Source organism: Rhinoderma darwinii, chromosome 3 (genome assembly GCF_050947455.1).
Source record: "Rhinoderma darwinii isolate aRhiDar2 chromosome 3, aRhiDar2.hap1, whole genome shotgun sequence".
Lineage (NCBI taxonomy): Eukaryota > Metazoa > Chordata > Amphibia > Anura > Rhinodermatidae > Rhinoderma > Rhinoderma darwinii.
Window position 1 is genome coordinate 214,051,702 of NC_134689.1, and position 26,542 is coordinate 214,078,243.

General features: G+C 37.7%; 1 protein-coding gene across 4 annotated transcripts in view; it reads right to left on the minus strand.

The window, feature by feature from the left end:
- Nucleotides 1-26,542, minus strand: part of PCLO (piccolo presynaptic cytomatrix protein) — a 369,907-nt gene that overhangs the window by 44,184 nt on the left and 299,181 nt on the right. For 3 of the 4 annotated variants that reach the window (XM_075857364.1, XM_075857362.1, XM_075857361.1), the window contains 10 exons: nucleotides 19,649-19,716; nucleotides 19,114-19,325; nucleotides 16,158-16,208; nucleotides 15,692-15,822; nucleotides 12,598-12,624; nucleotides 8,467-8,560; nucleotides 4,089-4,160; nucleotides 3,521-3,701; nucleotides 2,599-2,793; nucleotides 563-634 (listed from right to left, as the gene is read on the minus strand). In XM_075857364.1, coding sequence (XP_075713479.1) covers nucleotides 563-634; nucleotides 2,599-2,793; nucleotides 3,521-3,701; nucleotides 4,089-4,160; nucleotides 8,467-8,560; nucleotides 12,598-12,624; nucleotides 15,692-15,822; nucleotides 16,158-16,208; nucleotides 19,114-19,325; nucleotides 19,649-19,716 — 1,103 coding nt within the window. The remainder of the gene's footprint in view (nucleotides 1-562; nucleotides 635-2,598; nucleotides 2,794-3,520; nucleotides 3,702-4,088; nucleotides 4,161-8,466; nucleotides 8,561-12,597; nucleotides 12,625-15,691; nucleotides 15,823-16,157; nucleotides 16,209-19,113; nucleotides 19,326-19,648; nucleotides 19,717-26,542) is intronic. The other variant, XM_075857363.1, reaches the window with a different exon arrangement.

Below are 26,542 nucleotides of genomic sequence, written 5' to 3' on the forward strand. Positions count from 1 at the left end.
AGACAAATGCATGTTACCATTCCCAGTGTCTAGAGGATGTGTCCCTGAACAGTGTGATACTGTCAGCGATGGTTGGACACTGTCAGTATGTAGGGACACAGCCCTTTGACAAGGGGAATCGTAACACCCATTGGTCAATGCTCGCACAAAAAGGTGGTGTTCACTATAGACAAGGCAGAGCGGCGGGGGGGAAGGGGGGCCCAAGTTTGGGGAACAGCCCGGGGCCTATGGTCTACTTAATCCACCACTGTATACACTGAAGAGGACGCGGCAACGGACACCGTGGCCCCTTCAGTCAGCTGTTTGGTGGGGGTGCCAGGAGTCAGACCCCCACCAATCTGATATTGATGGCCTGTCCAAAGGATAGGCCAGCAATAAAAATTGCCCGGGCAACCCTTTTAAGAAAGAGATCTATCAGAACAGGTTTATGATATAGGTGATTTATTATTTATATTATCTTAATATATTTAAATTAATTTGCCCCAAACCATGTCATTTGAGTGGATATGTCTTTTAAGGAAGCAAGAAACAATGTTAAAACCGGTATCGGCATTTGTCTCACCTTCTGCTGTGACGGATCCATCGGACATCACCTTCTTGAGTGCTAGCTGGCTTTGGTCTTTGCTGTCATTTGCTGGTGAAGGCAGATTGTCAGACTGAGTTCTTTGAATTGGGAGTACTCCTGCTATGCTGTGTCTATGTTGCTTCCTGCCATAATTAGACTGACCGCTTTTATGTGCTGCTGTGGCAGTGTGGGTGAAATGGAAACCCATAGTATGTATCCTCAGATGGAAGCAGCTTAAATGTTATTCATGCAAACAGAAGTGTTGTTTTCTGTATTCAGATAGGTCGTGTTTTTAACACCAAAGAGACACCACATGCACAGCATTAAGGGGCTTTAAAACTGGCTGTTTCTTTTTATTGGTTTAAAAAATGTTTTCCCCACCATGGCTTTAATCCTGTGAGAACACATGCAAGAACAAATTTCTGCAACAAATACATTTATCTCCCTCGGAAAGTTTTTTCATAAACGGTATGTTCTAGGGTGTTGACTGCAATAACAAATAATATGTGCATTCCATATAGTTTACAGTAGCGTCACTAGGGAGGTCAAGTTCTGGTTTCAAAATGTTATGTATCAATATAAACATCTGGAAACTGTAGACTTGGAAAACAACTGGAATTATTTACATTAAAAGTGCTAAGTCAAAGATATACCATGTGAAACTTTTGCTTCAAGGTACTGTGTATATGTTATGTATTTACACAGCTGAAAAAATAATAGGCAAGAAAAAAATCTATATTTTGCAACACTGAACATTTTAGTATTTTAGTGTTTCTTAAAGTGTTTGCTTAGATTGTCTAGAAATAGAATAGCCACTATACTATACTTTGACTCTTGTTATTGTTTAATTTTACTATATTAAAAAAATGGATCATCTAGCATAATTTCTAGTATTGAGACATCTCCACTATGCCGAGAAGTGGTTAGTACTCGGACTATAGAGATATTTCTCCACCTCTACTAACTATTATCCAATGTTCAAATATATTACTGTACATTTTTTTGTATATACAGTATATTACACCATAATTGCTTATATTATATGTGAATAGATTTATTTATTACTAATCTGTGTGCTGTTTTAGAAAATATATTTTAAACTCAAAAACAATAACTAACAGTCCCAATCTAAATGACCATACATTGTTGTATGCAATAGGGCTAAAGAATAATATATAATTATGTATATTTTATTTTTTATTTTTACTAGAAAGCTCATTTTACGATGCAGTTTATAGAATATCTTTCCATGACCTACAGTATACATACCATATAAATGGACAAAGCTTTTGACTAATTATCAAGATGCAAAATGTATGTGTGTCTAACTAAAGGTCTAATGACAGTCTATGAAAAAAAAAAAAATTAAATATAGCTAGGAACATTAAAAACATTATGTTAATTCTGCAATCCATAAAAAATATACTTTAATATTTCATATATGAAGGATGTTGGCATGGGCGTGCAGTGATATTAGGCAATCACTGGAAATGATATGAGTAAATGTGTTTACAAAGGTGTGACTGTGGTGGTGGTTAAACATTTATTAGTCTAAAATATGGCCATGGTTTTGACTATAATGATAATGTACATATGAACGTTATCTCTTAGTAAACAAATACATGCCTAAACGTAAATAATGCTCATACACTTTGCATGTAAAGAGAATAAAAGTAGTAAATTCTGGTGTTATTGTGACTAAAAGCAATTTGAGGAGCTAGAAATGACACTGAGATTTGACCTACAAGAGTCATACAAGTAATCAACATTATGGGGCATACCAGACAATACACGAGATGAAGACACTTGGATGAAGAAATGAACCAATGAGGAAACAGCCAGTTTCATTAATTTTCAGTAAACAAAAATCGGGTAACATATATTAGATGTGGACAAAATTCTCACAATAAAGGACATTTAACAAAGGTGAACAAGTAGTGACAACAAATAATGGTCAACAAGGGGAAACAGCAGGAAAAGGCAACAGATGAACATTAAGCTGCCATGCTGAGGAATTTATTTGCGTCTTTTACTTGGTTGAAGACGAAGCTGTTGGACAGCTGCTTCAGCAGCAGCGATGGCTGCTCCAGCATCTTCTAGATGGGTCTGAGTGACACTGCTTTTACTTTGGCTACGTGATGGTCCATGTGATCGAAGGTGCCCCTCAGAAGATGATTTTGAGCTACCAGGGCTGCTATGAGATTTCTCTATAGTTGGAACCTGCATATCTAAAAGTACACAGTAAGACAATTAGTTGGTACCTGCAAGATAATTGATGTCAAGACAGTTGTATTAATTCATTTTTGATTGACTAAAAATTTTTTAAATGTCTTTTAGCTATTGAAAAAAGAAAATGGAAATCGAAGTACAAACTGTATTGTCTAATGTTTGTACTACCAAATAATTAAAGGGGTTTTCCAGTCCCTAAAAATTAATAGCTTATCCTCAGGATAGGCCATCAATAGCTGATCGCTCGGGGTCCGACTGCCGGGACCCTTGCCAATCAGCTGTTTAGAAGAGGCTGCTGAGCTCATACGTGCACGGTTTCCCCTTCATTCTGGTCACTGCTTATATTGTAAATCGCTGACACAGCAGTAGTGGAGTATTACAACCTTCTCCAATTGAAGTGAATGTGAGAAGGCTGTAATAGTGTAAATCATCGTTACAAGTGTGTCGGTAATTCACAGTACGAGCAGTAACCAGTACGAAGGGGAAGCAGCGCTCGTACGAGCGCTGCGGTCCCTTCATAACAGCTGATCGGCGGGAGTCCCACAATTGGGCCACGAGTGATCAGCTATTAATGACCTATCCTGAGGATAGGCCATACATTTTTAGGAATTTGGAAAAACCCTTTAAATAATGAACTTTATTAAATTGGCCGTTACTATAAAAATGTAAATAAAAAAATAAGTAATTGCAAAAATAGATAATCATTTATTGGCTACATGATATTACCTTTAGATGGATCTGGAAAAATTCCATGACTTCTGCTTTTAATGACTGATGGCTTTGGTACTTGTTGACTGCTGTGACTGGAGTGAGACTTGGCATGGTCAATACTTTCACTTTGCTCCTTCAATTGGTACCATCGTGGCATGTTATCAAGATAGGAGGTATTTGATAAATCTATTAACACCTAAGACAAAATTATGTTTAATATAATTAGTTAGAAGTTAATGTGTGTAATTATTATATGAATGTGTGATTATTAATATGACACTATACATCAGTTACATATGATTGAACAGCTCACTACAAATAAGTAGCATATTGAGGAGTTTAACTATGTATTCCTTTGGATCATATACCATAAATATTGCATTCTAATAAATATTATAAAGTTAAAGGGATACTCATGAACAAACAGCCAAATCTCTTCCAAGTGTTGTATGGTTGCTTGGGCAAAGGTATCATCAGATATTTCTTACTGACATGCATACTTTCCAGTGCTATGAACAGTGTATTAATTCAAATGTTCATCTGGAAAACGTACATCAGATGATGATCAATTGTCTTACTGTACCTCACCAAGAAAGTCATTTGAAGAGAATCTATCATAATCCCATACAGTGACTTCCAATGTTTTTTTCTTCAGCTGTATTGGGGTTCAAAACACAATTATTAAAAGTTTACACATAGTCACAATTGTTATAATAATATCACAGACTGACCATTTATCACACTACAGTAACCTTGACCGTCTATTTTATTCCAGCGGAAAAGAACATTATTTTGCATTCATGTTGAATTATGTTGTGATAGTATTGACTAAATACATTAGACTGTTGTGAAGGCAGAATTCATGGTTAATTGATATACATGATTCATATGCTTATTATGAGTTATGGTATGTTCCATTTATGTACCAAGTATACAGGTGTACTGTACATTTTCAGGATATTAGCATAATATAAATATAATATAATATAATATAATATAAAGGGCTTTGAAATAGTTACATTTGCCTTTGGTGTTTAATCGAATTCTCAAATAGTAAATTCAAATTGTTACATTTGCAAACATGAAAGTGTTTGTTCTTATCACTAAATTAGCTACAGCCATCACACATCCAAACCACACTAAAGTTAAAATAGAAAGTGATATAGAGATATTAATAAGATAAGGGATACTGTAGATGCACGCGCGCGCGCACACACACATTGCAAAAAAAATAAAATATAAAAATTCACCTATGCCGTTTGTTTATAATAGATTGTCAATTTCTCATGTATTAGTTTATTCTATCATTCTCACATCTGGAGGATAGGGTATATTCCTTCAGTATTATAATTGTTTTTTTTATATGTGTTATTAAGAATCCCCTCCCAATATAACAACCAATATAATGCTTAACAGCCTCGGGTAGGACCTAATAGGCTTCCGTACTTGGCCAACCAGGAAGCCATTGCTAGGCTTCCTGGTTGCCATTGCAACCATCAGCACCCCGCGATTTTTCGCGGGGGGCCAACGGGGTACAGAGGGAGCACCCTCCCTCTGTGTTAATCACTTAAATGCCACTGTTGCTTTTGACAGCATCATTTGAGGGGTTAAACGGCGGCGATCGGAGAGAACTGTGATCGCCGCCGTTGCAGCGGGATGTCAGCTGTATATTACACCCGACATCCGCTGAGGATGAATCGCGAACAGCTCCTGTGCCCACTTCATCCTCAGGGCGTTACTGTACGCCCATTTGCGTGAACAACCCGCTAAAAAGGACATACAGTAACGACCGTTTGCGGGAAGGGGTTAAAATAAGGACATCATTATGATACAATTATACTGATAAAATTACACCCACTAAACTACTGCCAGAGGGGCTGAAAAGAATGCAGTTCTGACAAGTATCATGTGATGAAGTCTGTGACTCCTGTTTCTGAGGAGTCATTGTGGACTATATGTGCCATGATACTTTTCAGAGCTGCTAACTGGCTTAGAGGGATCATGTGGTACACTATGTAAAGCCACAAGACTAAGAAGAGCTTTTTTTGCCTCCCTGTGTATATTAGGTCTGCCATAGCTACAGGTTCTGTTTAATTGGTCAGCCTCTTGAAATGGAAAAACCTTTAACCCCTTAAAGACCAGGCCAATTTGAGCTTTTAATTTTAGTTTTTTCCTCCCTGCCTTCCAAAAGCCATAACTTTTCTATTTCTTAGTCGACATAGCCATATGAGGTCTTGTTTTTTGCAGGACAAGTTGTTGTTTTTCATGGCGCTATTTATTGTACTGCATAATGTACTGGGAATCTGAAAAAAAATATTTGTGCGGTGAAACGGGCAAAAAACAGCGAATACACCAGTTTTTGGGGGATTTTGTGTTTACGGCATCCATCAGACGGTAAAAACTACATATTCACCTTATTCTACAGGTTGATACAATTACAGTAATACCAAATTTATGATTTATTTTATGTTTTACCACTTTTAACAATAAAACTATTTGCTAAAAAATATAATGTTTTGTGTTGCCATATTCTGAGAGCCATAACTTTTTTATTTTGCCATTAATTTAGAGGTGTGAGGGCTTAAATTTTGCAGGACAAGCTGTAGTTTTCACCAATACCATTTTGGGGTACTTGCGACTTTTTGATCACTTTTTATTCCTGTTTTTTTGAGAGCTAAGGTGGCCAAAAAACAGCATGTTTTATATATTTATGTATATATACAACCGTTCAAAAGTTTAGGGTCACTTAGAAATTTCCTTATTTTTGAAAGAAAAGCACAGTTTTTTTCAATGAAGATAACATTAAATTAATCAGAAATACACTCTATACATTGTTAATGTGCTAAATGACTATTCTAGCTGCAAACGTCTGGTTTTTAATGCAATATCTACATAGGTGTATAGAGGCCCATTTCCAGCAACCATCACTCCAGTGTTCTAATGGTACATTCTGTTTGCTAACTGTGTTAGAAGGCTAATGGATGATTAGAAAACACTTGAAAACCTTTGTGCAATTATGTTAGCACCGCTGTAAACAGTTTTGCTGTTTAGAGGAGCTATAAAACGGACCTTCCTTTGAGCTAGTTGAGAATCTGGAGCATTACATTTGTGGGTTCGATTAAACTCTCAAAATGGCTAGAAAAAGAGAGCTTTCATGTGAAACTCGACAGTCTATTCTTGTTCTTAGAAATGAAGGCTATTCCATGCGAGAAATTGCCAAGAAACTGAAGATTTCCTACAACGGTGTGTACTACTCCCTTCAGAGGACAGCACAAACAGGCTCTAACCAGAGTAGAAAGAGAAGTGGGAGGCCCCGCTGCACAACTGAGCAACAAGACAAGTACATTAGAGTCTCTAGTTTGAGAAATAGACGCCTCACAGGTCCTCAATTGGCAGCTTCATTAAATAGTACCAAAAACGCCAGTGTCAACGTCTACAGTGAAGAGGCGACTCCGGGATGCTGGCCTTCAGGGCAGAGTGGCAAAGAAAAAGCCATATCTGAGACTGGCTAATAAAAGGAAAAGATTAATATGGGCAAAAGCACACAGACATTGGACAGAGGAAGATTGGACAGACGAATCGAAGTTTGGATCACACAGAAGAACATTTGTGAGACACAAAACAACTGAAAAGATGCTGGAAGAGTGCCTGACACCATCTGTCAAGCATGGTGGAGGTAATGTGATGGTCTGGAGTTGCTTTGGTGCTGGTAAAGTGGGAGATTTGTACAAGGTAAAAGGGATTTTGAATAAGTAAGGCTATCACTCCATTTTGCAACGCCATGCCATACCCTGTGGACAGCGCTTGATTGGAGCCAATTTCGTCCTACAACAGGACAATGACCCAAAGCACACCTCCAAATTATGCAAGAACTATTTAGGGAAGAAGCAGGCAGCTGGTATTCTATCTGTAATGGAGTGGCCAGCGCAGTCACCAGATCTCAACCCCATAGAGCTGTTGTGGGAGCAGCTTGACTGTATGGTACGCAAGAAGTGCCCATCAAGCCAATCCAACTTGTGGGAGGGCCTTCTGGAAGCATGGGGTGACATTTTTCCCGATTACCTCAGCAAATTAACAGCTAGAGTGCCAAAGGTCTGCAATGCTGTAATTGCTGCAAATGGAGCATTCTTTGACGAAAGCAAAGTTTGAAGGAGAAAATTATTATTTCAAATAAAAATCATTATTTCTAACCTAGTCAATATCTTGACTATATTTTCTAGTCATTTTGCAACTCATTTGATAAATATAAGTGTGAGTTTTCATGGAAAACACAAAATTGTCTGGGTGACTCCAAACTTTTGAACGGTAGTGTATATATATATATATATATATATATATATATATATATATTTTTTTTTTTTACGCTGTTCACCAAGCGGGTTAAATAACGCTATGTTCTGATAGTTTGGACTTTTACAGAGGTGGCGATACCAGTTATGTTAACTGTTTAATTTTATTTAACATTGCTTTGGGGAAAAAATGGAAAATGGGGGTTTTTTGAACTTTTTTAATTTTTTTTGGAACATTTTTTGGAACATTCAAGCAGCGATCGTTGGGTCGCTTGCATGATATACTTCAATACTAATGTATTTCAGTATATCGTGATTCTGACCGTCTCCTTTGAAGCCCTTAATCTTCCCCTTAATGGCTGCTGCGTACCAGTACATGACATGTCGTTAAGGGGTTAAAAATTCATTTAAGCAATATCTGTCTGTAAGTATGAAATCTAACTAGTAAAAAAAAAACACATAATTAATGAGTAGACTCTAGAACAGAATGAAAATGTTATATTAAAACAATTTGTCAGGTAATAACACTGTAGCAGCGAACCTATCCAACAAATTATAGTTCTCATCATTCAAAAAATAAAAATATAAAAAAAACAGGTCTTCACATACCTTAAAAGTCTAAAAATAATAAATTGCCTGATGTTCAAAAATATAAAGCAAAATTCTACAAACCTGTTCCATGGATATACTCTTGTAAATCACTGTCTGATTCCATTCTGGGTTTAAGCTTTTTTGCACATATTTTGTTCTTCGCTTATACTCCGCACTAAGACAGAAATAAAGAAACATGTCACAGTAATTTCACTTACGAATGAGCTGTCTTAATGGATTAACATGCAAGCAAGCATTGTGACAGTAGTGAGACAAAGTTTGTAGACTTGATCTGTATTATGGCACTTTTTTCCAAAAATGCTTAGGCATACTATTAAAGAACATTTGCCATTCTGTTTGTTCTGTAGAGAACCATTAAACCATGTCAGCTAATAACATTTCAGTGCAATACGAGAAGCCCAAACCTGTTCTCTGCAAAGTACTCATATTTTGTAATAATAACTACTAGGAAAATGAGAGAACATAGACAGGTGAATACTAGACTGTAATATATGATTTTCTAAAATATAATATATTATAATAATATATTATACTTCTGCAATACACTAAAATTAACAGTGTAATGCATTCTTAATGGTATTTCTAAAAGGTACAAAATACTAATTTCACAAACTTTCCAGTACAGTTGTAGAAAATATCTGAAGGCGAGAAAATATATACATTTTTGGGAGTAGTTCATAATTCTGATATATTTTCTTCTTAATATATTGAGAAGAGTCATTTATACTAGTACAACAGTATAATATTGGACTTTAGAGGTTGTACCAAGTCCTTGGTCCTAAAGGGGGCCCAAATGCCACTCTGCCACAAAGGAACAGTGACTCAAAGCTACAAATTTTGCATCAGGACATATCAAGACAGCTCTGATATGATTTCTCTCTCCAAGATCAGAAACCTGATCCCAGAATGTTAGCACTAAGTGCTGGCAACGCTGTTCGACAGATTTAAACCTGAAAGGCAGAACGAGGAAGAGTGTACATTTTTAAATCACATATGAGAAACGGTGGGAATACATTCAGAACATGTCAAAACATCTAGAGAAGAAGGATAAATGATAATTACACGTGGGGAGGAGAACATAGGACAGTAGTAAAAAAGCAAGGCAGTTGGTAATGGCAAAGAGGATGAGGGAAATATGTAAGAAATATGTTTTAGATGTTGAAAAAAAGATAGTTTAAACAAGGCTATAACGTGAAATTGGGCAGACATCAGCAGAAGAAAGAAAGACTGTTGAGATGAGACCACTTGGCTGTTTGGTATCTCCCATACATTATATTAGAGAATACCCACATTTGTGGATCAGTGAAGGTCCCAGTGGTTGGGCTCCCACCAATCACACTTATGGCATAACTTTTAGATTTACAAACATGTATTCCCCATTGGATAATGCAGAGCATTTACTTTTTCATGATACTTTAATGGGGATTTTAAAAGTTTTAAGTATAGGCGCAATTTCAAATGGCTTTCATATTTCAGATGTGTCAATCTGCTAAACACATCAAATACGGCTTTGAGTTTATTTTGAACCAAAATAAAAAATAAAGGGTATACATTTATATTATTTATTTATCAAAGAATTTAAAAGGTTACATTATAAGCTGCATGAAACATGAAAACAAATTAATTTGCATATCCTATTTAAAAACAAATGATTATTTGTCCATAATCATACGTGCCGTATAATCGTTTCAATTATCTTGATCGTAACAAGGCAGTTTTTAGCATGATTCTGATTGATTTAATTTAGAATGCATTTCTAATAATGCAAAAAGTCTACTGTACTCTTAAGGGTATGTTCACAAAACGGCCGGAAAATCGGAAGCAGAACGCCTCCAAACATCTGCCCATTGATTTCAATGTGAAAAACGGCGTGTAAAAAAACGGCTGCGAAAAGAAGTGCAGGTCACTTCTTGGGACGTTTTTGGAGCCTTTTTTCAGACATTTTTGAGTTTGCGTGTGAAAATACCCTAACAGGAAATGGGTACACATTTGCCAAGCAGAAGTGGAGCATCATATTTAAATAATAATTCTACCCAAAACAGAATTTAGGAGACTATGCACCCTTTATTAAATAATGAGCTATGTTTATTATTTATCTTTAAACTAATATATTCCCTTTTAGAAAGCAATCCTACAAAAGATAATATTTATATTGGCTAAAGGGGGCAAACTCCTCCTTGACATGAAGTGGTTAATTAGACACAAAGGTGACATGAAAAGTATGGAGTTGTTTCACATGGGTATTTCACAAATACTTCCCTTTTTATAACTCAATGTGGAATCCAGATCTACTTTTAAAAATACCATGCAACTTAGTTAAAGGGGTTCTCCGGGTTTATAAAAATTAAGTTAATTTATCCATGTTCTACAAATACTATATCTGTTTCATAGAGTCTCGAGAACAAATATCTTATGCAACGAAATAGTCAAAACAAGAGGAGGAAGTAGAAAAGCAAGTTCTTTAAACAATATAGAAATTGTATTGGCTACTGACTACTCTTGGACAAGAATCGGAGTATAAGGCAGAATATAGATAAAATCTGGGGATAGGAGGCAAGGTGAACATATAAAAGAAGTCAGGAGAGAGCATGTAAGAGTACAAATCCCAGGGAGGAAACCTGTGTAGAAAGGCCAAGAACTGCAATGATGAAAAGTATAACCGGCACTCGTATCCTCCTCTGTTATTTTATGATACAAATAAAACTAGCATAGATACAAACAAATTAACAGTTGCATCATATATTAAAGGGGTTTTCCCATAATCATTATTTATCACCTATCGACCAGATAGGTGATAAATATCTGATTGGTGGGGGAATGACACCGCTGGTACAACCACCGATCACGAGAACAGGCTTACCTTGCCTTTCCTAGGAGCCCATTAGGAATGGAGCGGTACTGCGCGTGTTCGGCCACCGCTCCTGTCTTTGGCAGCCCCATAGAAATGCTTGGTGCGGTGGCCAAGCATCTGTATCAGTTTTGTCAGAACAAGAACTTTTTTTTTTGTGAAAATATAAAAGCTGGTTCTACTTATAACCTATTGATTTTGCACCCATGTTCCGCTATGAAGATACAGCTTTGAAGGATTAGGTAACCAGAAAATGGAATCATTAAGTGTATGGTAACTATGATAATTGGATATTGAATTGTAGTAATAATTAGTTTTGACATGTTGTAGAGTTTATTTTTTTTTCTCATTTCAGAAAATAGCATTGGTGGAGATCCATGTGTTGTATCACTGAGATGTGCTGTTAAGCTCTCCATTGACTTCAAAGACACTCTCACGCACATGCAATCTGTTGTGGTTCTAGTGCCCACACTTACCTCTATAAAATTGCAAAGGATATAAAATGTGCAGTTCTTATATGTATATTTCTATCAATATTTTTATTTTGCATGCAGTGAGGTTTGTTACATTTAGGGCTCATTCAGATGAGCATGTATCTCGTCCGTTAGACGACTGTTAAAACTATGGCCGTCACACGTACTCATGTATTTCAACGGGGCCGTTCACACGACCGTTGTTTCAACAGAGCATGTGAAGGGTCCGTGAAAAAATAGGACATGTCCTATTTTCTTGCATTTTCACGCATCCCTCACTCTATAGACTCTAGTCTATGGGGGATGTGTGATAACGCGTCCTGCACAGGTGCACCTTGGACTTGAAAAACTAAAATTTTTCACATCCGAGGTTGGCCACGTTCATGTGAATGTAGCTTAACTATGGTGTCTTTTCTGAATCAAAGAGCCAGACTCAGTGGAAGGCTTGATAATCTTATCATAACCCATGAACATTGATATATATTTCATGTCTATAGACATTAGGGTGGAGACACATTATATTAAGCATGTGACTACAGGTATAATTCCTAAACGGCGGGGGAGCAACTCATGGAACAGTGTCTCATGGGGATGTAGATTAGGAATGGAGCACACATTTCACTTCCTACGTACTGCTGACTGAGAAACAAACTTGAACAAATATAAAGTTTTTACATAAACTGATAGATAAACATATTCCTATAAGTTTAACAAAATACCTAAGAGTGGAGAACCCCTTTAATACCAAAATGACTACAAGTATTGACTTGTAATACATTTTGTAAATTGTATCAAGCAATGTTACTTTGAGTATGCTATTTCATGCAAAGTGATATCAATCTGTTTTAATAAAAAGAAGTCAAACTCTACCTGGCATTCTGGACAACCATTACTTGGCTGTAAGGACCCAGTGAAGGGAAATTACACAAAGATGAGAAAGCATAGGAAGCAAGCAAAGATAAAACAGAAAATACAAGTAAAAGACATAACACATATTATAAAGGAAAACATAATTCCCTTCATTCCCGGTTATGATCAGCAACATATTACTTAGGAACATGACAGACATAACTAGATATATATACTGTAGGCACATACTGTATCAAAGTTTGGGGAAACAGACAAAAAGTAAAATAAAACAAACATGCTGGTTTAACCCCTTAATGACCGCCGATACGTCTTTATACGGCGGTCATTAGTGGGCTTTATTCTAGAGCGCCGCCAAACTACGTCGCTGCTGTAGAATAAAGTAAACAGAGCAGGGAGCCGTGAAATCTCCCTGCTCTCAGCTGCCAGAAGCAGCTGAGGGCTGGGGGCGTCCCTGCTCTGCCGGGTGAGATCGATATTAGTATCGATCTCACCTGTTTAACCCTTCAGATGCGGTGCACAATAGCGAGCACCGCATCTGAATGGTTTTGGAGAGAGGGAGGGAGCTCCCTCTCATCTCACTGACACCCGGCGATAAAATCGCCGAGTGTCTGTGTCTTCTATGGCAGCCGGGGGTCTAATAAAGACCCCCAGGTCTGCCTGGAGCGAATGCCTGCTAGATCATGCCGCAGGCATGACCTAGCAGATGCCTGTCCGTGTTAAACGGACAGGCAGTAATACACTGCAATACAAAAGTATTGCAGTGTATTATAATAGCGATCGGAGGATAGTGAAGTCCCCTAGTGGGACTAGTAAAAAAGTAAAAAAAGTTTAATAAAGTTAATTTAAAAAAAAAGTGAAAAAAAAAAAATGAAAAACCCAGCTTTTCCCCTTACAAAATGCTTTACTATTAAAAAAAACTACAATAAAGCAAAAAAGTTACACATATTTGGTATCGCCGCGTCCGTAACGACCCCGACTATAAAGCTGTTACATTATTTAACCCGCACTGTGAACGCCGTAAAAAATAAAATAAAAAACAATGGAAAAATTGTTTTCTGTTAATCCTGACTTAAAAAAAATGTGATAGAAAGTGATCAAAAAGTCGCATCTACTCTCAAATGGTACCAATAAAAACTGCAAGTCGTCCCACAAAAAACAAGACCTTATACAGCTATGCCGACGCAAAAATAAAAAAGTTACAGCTCTTCGAATGTGACAATGGAAAAATCTAAAAAATGGCTTGGACATTAGGGCCCAGAATGCCAGCAGGGGGAAGGGGTTAAAGCAGCAGTTTTACAGGGATGACAATATTTTCATTTTGTTTGAATAATGCATGTAAAGCGTATATTTAAGTGGATCTGCCATCTGAAAATACTGCACAATGTAATTATTTTGTGCCAATTTGGCTACTTGGAGTATGGACCTGTAGATGTAATATGCTGGCCTTAAAGTGGATCTGTCAGCTTAATATAAGATCCTATGTAAGTTATAAAAAACTATTGGTGGTCCAGGTTCTGAGGCCACAACTGTTTTCTATAACAATGATCTAGCAAACGAGCGCTCAAAAGAACGTTCGTTCCCAATCATTGCCATGTGTAATCAGGGCAACGATCATTGGCTGATCTGCTCTTTTATGCAGCATTAAAAATCATGGTTGTCGGCAGAACATCTGTGTAATCAGGGAGATGCGCTGCCGACGTGATGAAAATCTATAGGGACGAGCGATCGAAGTAAAAATTGCTCGTCCACATACATAAGCAATCATAGCTCTGTGTGAAAGGAGCAAACGAGTGCCGATTAACTAGCTGTCTCGTTGATCGGCACTCGTTTACACGGCCCACGTCGGGCCATGTGATAGGACCCTTACTTGGGAAAACTAAAAATGGCCCAAAGACTAAAATGCAAGTCTAGGAGTAAACTCAGGAGAAGTCAATGGCAGAAAAGCTGCTATGCTCTCTAAAAAATACTTTTTAGAAGATTAGTTTTAGCAAAATGTAAAGGTCTCAGAGCCTGGCCCCCCACTGACAAAAACTTTCCTCTATGGCACCTGAGACGTTTCTTATAGCTGGAGGTATCTTTTAAATAATGGTTTAACAAGGCTAAAAAAAAATTACCACATTTATTAAGATAGGAAGCAGATAGAATTGGAATCCTGGGGCTTGAGACATCTTTAAAAAATATATATAAAAACCCAACATTTACGCATTATAATATATATAGCCTTCTTTCGGGTCTTTCTCTGTTGTACTTTGTTATATGTACGTGATATATATGAAGTTTTTAATCATATTCATAAGTGATTTCAGTATGCTCTGGAGGTTTTTAGTTTGATATAACATATTTTGTTAACAACTGTAAGGCGATTGGGTAGGCAAATAATACAATTTAAATATACAATTAGGTTATATTTGTTGTAGAAATTTGTTTGATCAAAATCAATTCCATTTATTTGAACGGGTTTGATTTGACAGAAAGCACATGGATTTCTGCAAGCCCCAATCAGATAAATCAGACGGTCGCTGAAATATCTGCAACAAATCTGCTGCATGTGAATTTACCCTTATTCACTTACAAGAAATGCACCATGGAGAATTGTAACTTGGATTTTTAAGAATTACAATGGTAATTATAAAGTATACAATTATTCTCAGTATCTTTTTAGTATACTATTGCGTCACATATGTATATATTGTATCTTGTAATATTTGCAAAATGTATCCGTTCTAGAAATTAAGAATTCTGGATTACTCTTTTATGTAGATTTATTTATTGCAACACCTGAAGAATTGTAATGTATTTAACCAACATGTAACTTTTTTTTATTGTTTCAAAGTATGGATGTAGCCATCTTTATCTTGACTCTGATAACTTGCTACAGCGTGATATCACACAATGAAAGCCATTGAAAAGTCACTGAAAAAGTCAAGATAAAGGATCTTGCCTTTGTGTATTTAATGTGTTAAAAGTCAAGATAAAGATGGCTACATCTGTATACCATTTCTGATATCTCACTTTGAAAAAATGATCACAGGTAAACCTGGTCTTCAAAATGTGTATTCAACAGAACTAAAAATTACATTTATGTTTATCTTACCCTCTTCCTGGAAGAAGATATACTTTCACAAATGGATCTGAATAACCGTTGTTATCTCTGGGAACAAGATTCCTTGCTTGCAGTATGTGGATTATGAGATTACCAAGATGCTTATCATAATTAACTTGAAGCTGCAAAACACAGGAAACAAAGCTCACATACATAAAGGAAAATACGTTAAAGATAGTAAACAACTTTCTACATGACCAATAAAACACGTCATATTGCAAAAATCAGTAGTGGAGATCTTCTGGCATGGATCAGTTGCGGCTACGCACCCACAACAACTGAAAGCAAACCAGTAAGGAAATGAACACAGGTAATTTATCCTAGTGACCATCAAATTTGAATTGCATTTTGCATGTGGATTTAAAGGTTATTATTTACAAATTCATATTATGAGTCATAAAGAAATGGTATTTCTTCATATATATTAATATTATTAAACAAACAATGCTTTGAGTACCTGGATTTCACCAGTAATTGGATGTGTAGGTGCCTTCACAGCTTCAGTGGTCTACGAAAACAACAAAAGCAATTTTCACATTTGTTTTGTAAAAAAAATAATAATAAAAAAAAAAATCTACGCAATAATAAAAGTGCAAATATTATATTTCCATTCAGGCACAAGTACATATATACTCCTATTAGAACCTTGTGTTGTCTCTGCATATAGGTAAACACGAGTAACATTGTAACTGCACCCCCATATTTCTTTCCAGAGATGTTGCTTCAGAAAAAGGTGCACTGTACCAAATGATATGCAATCCAAAGCCTTACTACCAGTATGATGCACCTCAGAATGTAAACTGCATGGACAATTTTTTTTACTATTGAAAATATATTTAGAACTCAAAAATTGTTGTTCAAGATATTTTTTCACTAGGTCATGGTACAGATTCTGTATGTCCACCCTTAACTTTTCTTGAATTGTGTTAATTTATACAATTTGTCATGATACCAATTCAATACAATTTGGCTCCATTAAAGAGGCTCGGTCACCACATTATAAGTGCCCTATCTTCTACTTAATGTGATCGGCGCTGTAATGTAGATTAGAGCAGTGTTTTTTTATTTAGAAAAACAATCATTTTTGACGGAGTTATGACCTATTTTAGCTTTATGCTAATGAGTTTCTTACAAATTATTATATTACAATGTAACCTGTCATTTAAAACGAGATTACGCTTGCCTTGCTGTAAATATCACACAGACGCTACAGAAGTGTCAAGATTGTGAATAGACATCACGTCCTGGCTGGAGGTAATGTATATTCACTGTCAGGACACTTGAGTAAAGTTATAGTGTGTTTATGTGGCTGCACATAGTGATGTAATAAGAACACTATATGCTGTGTAAATGAATGGGGAGAAGTGTATGATGCTGATTGGTCATTAGCATAAAGCTAAAATAGGTCATAACTCCGTCAAAAATGATCGTTTTTCTAAATAAAAAAACACTGCTGTAATCTACATTACAGCGCCGATCACATTATGTACAAGATAGGCCACTTATAATGTGGTGACAGAGCATCTTTAAGTAAAAAACCATATATGTTATATGTATACGTTTTTAAACATAGGAGTCTGCGGCGGGACTGAGGGCCAGCGGATGGCATCTGTCAGAGACATTCGTCACAGCCATCCAGTAAAAAATGTATACGTTAAACGTATACTTTTTTTTTTTAATACATGGGAGTCTATGAGTGATGGGTGGCCAACAGATGACATCCTTTGAATGGATTTGTCGGAGGTATACATTTTTTTTACATGTTTGCTTAACATCTTGGGATATGTCGGGTGTAGATACAGGCTCTGTTCAGATCTTCGGCGGAAACTCTATTAGGAGGCTGTGTCGCAGAATCCATTATTTTTACTAGACAAAATAGCACAGCATGCTGCACTATTTTGTCGGAAACAACTATGGACACCATGATGGAAACCCGATGGAACCCATTGAAGTCTATAGGTTCCGTCGGGCACCGCTGGTGTCCGGCATTCAAAAGATCTGAGAAGTACAATGGAAAGCCATAATACAGATGTGAACACAGCCTAAGTTAAAGGGGTTTTCCCACGACCGGACAACTAATGTTCACAGGATAAGTCATCAGTATATTATCGGTGGGCTTCCAACATCCTGACCCCGCACCGATTAGCCGCTCCAGCTGCCTCTGGGTGCCAGATGTTTTGAACAGTATGCAGTAGTTGGAGCCAGAAGCAGATGGTTCCGACCACTGCATAGCGTCCATTCTGTAGAACTGCAGCGGAGCTCCTATTCATTCGACTAGGAGCAGAACTGCAGTACTGCATCTCGGCCGCTATTCTGTGACCGGACCCATCTGCTTCTGGCTCCAACTACTGCATACCGTTCAAAACACCTGGCAGTCAGGGGTAGCCGGAGTGGCTGATCAGTGCGGGGTCAGGGATAGGTCATCAGTTGTCCAGTCGTGGAAGATTCCTTTAAAAGGATTTTCTCATAATCGATATTTATCACCTATCCATATCTGATCGGCGGGGGTCCGACCGCTGGTACACCCACCGATCACGAGAAAGGACTTACTTTGCTGCTCCTGGGAGCCTCGTATGAATGGAGCGGTACTGCGTGTGCTCTGCCACTGCTCCATACATTTCTATGGGGCTGCTGAGTGCTATCTTTGGCAGTCCAATAGAAATTAATAGAACATGCGCAGTACCGCTCCATTCATATGGGGCTCCCAAGAACAGCAATGTAAGCCCATTCTCATGATCAGTGGGGATTCCAAGCGGTCAGTCCCCCACCGATCAGATATTTATCACCTATTCTGTGGATAGGAGCCAGATATTGATTATGGGAAAACCCCTTTAAGCTAGGACATGTTTGTATATCTAGAAGTGGGAAGTCAAACAAATGTGTCACATTTGTTTTGACCTACCACTACTAGATATTAGTGAAAACTATTTGCGTTTTGTTTTTTCTTATGGTAAATAACATTGATATTAATAGTAGATAATAGTAATAATATTTAAGAAAGTCGACTATTTACAGAGTATACTACACTACTGCAAATATCTTGAATATCATGGGGCCCAATGAAGCATGTGTGCTTTGAACACTTGCCCCATTAGAACTACATGAAACTGGCCCTGCCTATATTCTGACTACATATTTAGTGCTTTTTTAAAAAATAACTTTGGCAAAGGAAATTACTCTGATTTTCATAACATTATAGTAAGAAATTGCCATAAAACGAAGTTTAAAACACTGCCATACACCGCGTCATAAACTGCCATATACTGTTACAGGTGTTTATTTTACCATAATTATTGCTACAATCTAGGAATTTCTATACAGCCTTTAAACCATAAATTTATAAATATATATATTTTTTAAGCAAAGCCAATACTACTATTGCACTTGTCATCCATCTACCAGTTTAGCGTTACCTTGCTGCTATGCCTTTTCTTGCTTACGGAAGGGGAACCAGGTTGTCCAGGGCTGGGGACTGCACTGGAGCCGGCTGACGTTGTTCCCGAATGAATATATGATCCTTTCTCCATTGCAGAAGAAACAACAGAAGGTGTCTGCTGCTGGGAAACCTTCTGGAGTTCAGCTGCTAGCTGTTTAGGATCCACTCCAGGGGACTTTGTTTTCTCTACTGTAATTAGACACAACAAACAATCAAATAATTGACAGACGGGAAAGTAAAAGAGATTATATCAGAATAAAAAAAAGGTCATCTGCTTTTCCAGAAATAGCGAAACGTTTTAAGGACTGTGTCTAATATTGCAGCTCCTGCCCATTCAAGTGAATGGGGATGAAATGCAATACCAGACACAGTCCATTGACAAGAGTGGGACTATTTCTAGTAAAAGAGAAGACTTTTATTTTCTAGTCTCAAACAATCTCATTTATTTGTTTGCTCAAGTTATTTTAGGGATAAGCAATTACTTTATTGAATGTTTCATCCATATGACTTACCAGCCTTCCCTGGGTCATGCAGCTCTAAATTCTGTGGAGTTGCAGAATTTGAGAACATGCTGATGTCCCTGAAAGGAAAGGGAAAAAAGGAGATAGGCAAACAATGAGAACTAAAGGATTTAACAATTTTAGGAGCTGTACGTAAGAAGGTGTTATAATAGTAAAGTACGGTAATGATGTTATTCCGACGCATAACTTCTCAAGTTTTTATTCTGCATAAAACAAATATGGAAGCAACACTGCAGTAGGTTTAAAGGTGTATTCCCATCTTATAAAGTGATGACATATCGCTAGGATATGCCATCACTTTATGATCGTGGGGGTTCAACCTCTGGGACCCCCACCGAGCATGAGAATGAAGGGCCTGCAGCGCTGACTTAGCGGTGCATTCCCTTCACTGTTTTTACCTGCACAGCAGTGCCCCGGCCACCCAATATGAAGGGAACTGCAGCACAGCCTTATTCAAGCCCTATTCAAGTGAATGGGGGAGGCTGCGGTTCCCTACACAGCCAGGTGGCCGGGAGCACGGCTGTGTAGGGCAAACTGAGAAGGAGAGGCAGCGCTAGCCCTTCATTCTCAGAATCACTGGGGGTCCCAGAGGTCGGGCCCCACCGATCACAAAGTGAAGGCATATTCTATGATGAGAATAGCCCTTTAAGTAGAGAAACTGTTTAAAACAAAACATATTTGTGATAGGCAGTCTAATGGGGACCTGTTGTGCACAAAGTTATCTTGGTATTCATGGCATACATTTTTGATGAGTTAGGTTTTAAAGTAGTATGACTGGGTAATTTATTATTCCTAAACATAAATCGCTTTGGATATCAGACTATTTATTATATATGTGATGTACATAAACAGTTATTTACACTCTAAAGCAGGAAAATTCATTGATCACTAAACCATGACGACTGCAATTGAGAGGATTAAGAAATGTTGCCTACTTTAACAGCAAGAGGTGGAAACATCGAAGTCAACTTTGATTAAAAAAAGTGCTCAATCAAAAGAACCATGCATTGACCCAAGGTAAAAAAAAAAAAAAGAAATATTAATTGTTCTCTCAGGATTCAGATGCACAAATTCAAAGCATGCCGTGCATTTTAAACGGCAATGGATGTGGGTGACTAACCTATAATAGAATGCAGGCCGAGTGAACTGGTTGGATTAAATACCAAAAAAAATCCTATTGAATAAACAATAAAAATAACCATTTCTCTAAGCAACCTCATAGTATGTAAGCACCATTTAGTTCATATTTAAGATACTAGAGAGCCAGATATGTGCATTTTTATTGATTATGCTCCGGAATTTGCCAAGAATTTGCGGTGGATTTCACTCTTTGCATTACAAACGGTGTTATTCACAGTGAAAGATAGCAGCAAATCTACAACATAGCAGGCATGCTGTGAATTTTAAAATCTGCAGCATGCCCTCAATTCTGCAGTAAAAAAAATTGCTACATGTGAATGGGGTTTTAAAAATCTGCACCCAAAATTGGAAAAATATTTTTTCATGTTGAGACAAGGCAAATCTATTGCAGCCTTAGTTTTTTCCCTTTATGATTTTAGAATCGATTTTGCAGGTACATAATTACAGATGGCTGTTGGAAGATGCCTTCATGTGCATTTATATCATGTGGTTTCACTGTTATTTTAAAAAGTATTTATCACGGTTAATTTTTTACTTAAAGATGCACTCCCATAACATTTTTTATTCCCTGGTCCAGGGCTGGCTCCAGGTTTATGTGGGTCCTTGGGCGACACAGACTTAGTAGGCCCCTTTGCGGGGGAACTCACAGCGGCAGTGAAATGGCAGAAAACTTCACTTTGTGCCCCCATATAGACATTAGGTCCTGTTTATGCCCCGATATAGAAGTTAGGCCCCCAGTTTGTACCCCCGCTGTCCAATCAGCATGAAGCTTCTTCACACAGTGTGAGAGACACTCTAGATGGAAGGTGGATCACGTCAAACAGCCATATCTCGGGCTGTGGAACACCTAGAACAGCGGATCTGGTGGCATGTGAAAGAAGAGATTGATTGTATCTTTAATATGACTCCAGTTCTAGCTATGACACAACTGGAGATATCGCCAGTTGAATACACAGTCGGGAATGGAAGCTGTCTACTATAAGATGCTGTGTTGCTGAGCAGGTAAGGGAGAGAAGCTGTAATACGATTGGACAGCGTCATACAGAAAACATTACACTGCCCAGAGCGAAAAGAAACAGTCACCTCCAATATGGCTATTAAAGCTATATTAGCATATTTAGAAAAATGCTCCTAACTTTTCAAATATTAAACGTCTTTTAAAACAAATCACACTGTGGTTATCAGCAGCAAAGTGCCTATAAGATTAGTTAGGGAATTAATAAACTGGTGAAGGATCCTCTTTAACCCCTTAACGCACCAGGATGCACTGGTACGTCCTGGCGCAGGGGGAGAAGTATGGAGCGCGCTTACGCACTGAGAGCGCTCTATAGGCTGCGGGTGTCGGCTGTGTTTTACAGTCGACAACCGGGACAAACTGCCAGGAACAGCGATCATGCTGTTCCTGGCTGTTTAACCCCTCAAATGCTGTGGGCGATCTCGACCGCAGAATTTGAGGCATTGAAAAGAGGGGGGCGGCCCCCTCTGACAGCTCATAGCCGGCCCCGCAGTGAGATCGGGGGGTGAAGATGGTTGTCATGGCAGCCCAGGGGCCTAATGAAAGCCCCCAAGACTGCCTTCATTCTGCCTCTGCTAAGCCCTGCCTGTGGATACCAGATACCTGGAAAAATTACAATATACTGCAATACGTTAGTATTGCAGTGTATTGTACCAGCGATCTAACAATATAGTGTTATTTAACGCACACGGTGAACATAAAAAAATGTAAAAAATTAAACCGCCCAAATTGCTGTTTTTTGGTCAACTAAGCTCCCAAAAAAATTTAATAAAAAATATAAATTTCATATCTCCGTAATTGTATTGAGCCACAGAATAAAGTTAAGTTGTTTTTTTTACCACACGATGAAAGCCGTAAAAACGAAACCCAAAAAACAATGGAGGAATCACAGTTTTTTCCAATTTCAGCCCGAAAATAATTTTTTTTTCAGCTTCCCAGGACATTATATAGTACTTTAAATGATGCCATTAGAAACTAAAACTCCTCATGCAAAATATAAGCCCTCCCACCACTATTGACTGAAAAATAAAGGAATTATGACTCTTGGAAGGAGGGGAGTGAAAAACAAAAATCAAAAAATGTCTCGGACCTTAAGGGGTTAAGGTTATTTTCAGTAAACTTTATTGAATGAGTCTAAGGGTATGTGCACACACACTAATTACGTCCGTAATTGACGGACGTATTTTGCGGCCGCAAGTACCGGACCGAACACAGTGCAGGGAGCCGGGCTCCTAGCATCATACTTATGTACGACGCTAGGAGTCCCTGCCTCTCCGTGGAACTACTGTCCCGTACTGTAATCATGTTTTCAGTACGGGACAGTTGTCCGGCAGCGAGGCAGGGGACTCCTAGCGTCGTACATAACTATGATGCTAGGAGCCCGGCTCCCTGCACTGTGTTCGGTCCGGTACTTGCGGCCGAAATATGTCCGTCAATTACGGACGTAATTAGTGTGTGTGCACATACCCTAAGGGGTTTGCCTGTCTACAACTGGAAGGAAATGATTAATCATGTTCACAGATGCTCTTCATAGTATGTGAAGTAGCTGTCAGAATGTAGAGCAAGCTGCTAAATCATATAGTCTTAAGGCCTTATTCACACGGACATGTCCATTTTGCGCGCGCAAAAAATGCAGCATTTTGCGCACGCAAAAGGTCCATGTGTCATCAGCATATGGTGCGTGGCTGCGTGATTTGCGCGCAGCCGGCATCATTATGACACTCTGGTTTTATGTTTGCAAACAGAAAAGCACGTGGTGCTATTTTGTTTGCATTAACCCCTTAATGACCGGGCATGTTTGTACCTTAATGACCAAGCCAGATTTGTCAAATCTGGTATGTCTGACTTTATCAGAGAATAACTCTGTGAAAGTTTTGAATATCCAAGTAATTCTGACATTGTTTTTTCGTCACATGTTGTACTTTATTTTAGTGGTAAAAGTAGACTGATACGATTTGCGGAAATTAATTAAAAAATAGAAAAATGGAAGAAATTTTGTAAAAATTACCATTTTCCCCTATTTTTAACTGCAATATGTCACATATGTACACACATACTGTACAATTTTTTTAATTAAATATATATTTCTATCTCTTTACTCCATTTTGGCAGCACTTTTGAAAAAATAAAATAAATTTTCAGCAATTTAGAGGACTTACAAATTGAATAATAATTTGATAAATTTTGAAGTGCATTTTGTTTTCCGGCACCAAGCCAGGTTTTCAGAGGCTCATAGGTCTCAGAGTGATGGAAACCCCCACAAATGACACCATTTAGAAAACTAGACCCCTTAAGGTATTTACCTAAGGGTATAGTAAGTATTTTGACCCCACAGTTTTTTGCTAAATTTAATACATAGCAGGTGAAAAAAAAAATAATTTCACTTTTTTTCATAAAAGTATCAGTTTGAAGACCAATTTCTTTGTAAAGCGACCATGAGAATGAAGAAACACACCACAAAATCTATCACCCTCTCTCTCCTGTTTTCAAAAATGCCCCCATTGTGACCCTAATGCGCTGCCTGGACACACGGCAGGACCCAAAATGAAGGGAGCAACCGGAGGCTTTCAGGACTCATATTTTGCTTGAAAATATTTTAGGCCCCACTGTACATTTGGAGAGGCTTTGAGCTGCCAGAACGATAGAAACTCCCCATAAACGACCCCATTTAGAAAACTAGACCCCATAAGGTATTTATTTAGGGGTATAGTAATTATTTTGACCCCACAGTTCTTTGCTAAATTTAATGCATATCAGGTGAAAAAAATAATAATTTCACTTTTTTCATAAAAGTATTTGTTTGAAGACCGATTTCTTTGTAAAGCGACCATGAAAATGAAGAAACACACCCCAAAATCTATCACCCTCTTTCTCCTGTTTTCAAAAATACCCACATTGTGGCCCTAATGCGTTGTTTGGACACACGGCAGGGCCCCAAAGGAAGGGAACACCCGGAGGCTTTCAGGATTCATATTTTGCTTGAAAATGTTTTAGGCCCCACTGTACATTTGGAGAGGCTTTGAGCTGCCAGAATGATAGAAACTCCCCATAAACGACTCCATTTCGAAAACTAGACCCCTTAAGGTATTTATCTAGGGGTATAGTTAGCATTTTGACCACACAGGTTTTTCGCTAAATATATTGAAATTAGTCTGTAAGAATTAAAATGTACTTTTTTTCTGAAACAACATAGAAATTTTTATTATTTACAAGCAATAATGAAGAAAATGCACCCCAACATTTGTAAAGCAATGTCTCCCGATTACGACAATACCCCATATGTGGTAATAAACTGCTGTTTGGACCCACAGCAGGGCTCAGAAGGGAAGGAGCGCCATTTGGATTTATGATTTTGCTGGAATGGTTTTCGGTGCCATGTCGCATTTGCAATGCACTGGAGGGACCAAAACAGTGGAAACCCACCAAAAGTGACCCCATTTTGGAAAAACCTTCAAGGAATTTTTCTAGGGGTATAGTGCGCATTTAGACCCCACGGGTCTTTTGCAGAGTTTATTAGAATTAGGGCGCGAAAATTAATATCAAAATTTTTTCCACTAAAATGTTGCATTTTCTCATTTTCACAAGGGATAAAGGAGGAAAAAAACAACCATTTTTTTATAAAGCAATTTCTCCCGAGTACGGAAATACCCCACATGTGGTCATACGTTTTTTCATTAGAAATGAATTAACCCTTTCAGGACTGATCCATTTTTTGCTTTCATATTTTAGATTTTCACTCCCCGCTTTCCAAGAGCCATAACTTTTTTATTTTTCCATCAATAGAGTGGTGTGAAGGCTTATTTGTTGCGGGACAATCTGTAGTTTTCATTTTGGGGTACATGCGATTTTTTTTTATCACTTTTTATTCAATTTATTTGCAATCCTGAGCAAAAAACAGGAATTCTGACACCGTTTTTTTAGGTTTTTTTTTTGCGGCGCTCACCGTACGCAATAAATGACATTTTTAATTTATTCTGCGGGTTGGTACGATTACGGCGATACCATATGTATATAGGTTTGGTCCTTTTTTTTAGCGTTTGCGCAATAAAATGACTTATTTATAAAAAAAAAAAATTCTGTGTCACCATATTCTGAGAGCCATAATTTTTTAATTTTTTAGTCAAAAAAGCTGTGTAAGGGCTTGTTTTTTGCGGGACGGATAGAAGTTTTTATTGGTACTATTTTCGGGTACATGCGACTTTTTGATCACTTTTTATTCTTTATTTAGGGAGCGGTGGTGACCCAAAAAATTGCGATTCTGTCGTAGTTTTTTATTGATTTTTTTTGGGGTGTTCATCGTGCGGGAAAAATAACATTATAGTTTTATAGTTGGGTTCGTTACGAACGCAGTGATACCAGATATGTGTACTTTTTTAACGTGTTCATTTTTTTTCTATAATAAAAGTCTTATTATAGGAAAAAAAGCATTTAGTGTTTATGTCACTTATAACTTTTATTTTTACACTTTTTTTAAAACATTTTTATTACTTTTTTTTACTTTTTTAACTTTTCCCACTAGGGGACACTTAGTCTTGCAGCTTTGATCGCTGCTAGAGTACATTACACTACACACGTAGTGTGATGTACTCTAACTGTCATTGTGACGTGACTGTCACACTGACAGGAAGCAGAGGAGGAACGGCCGGAGGCTGTTCCTCCGAGGCTTCCGTGCATGGCAACCCGGAGGTCATTATCTGACCTCCGATTGCTGATGTGCTTCAAACCACTTA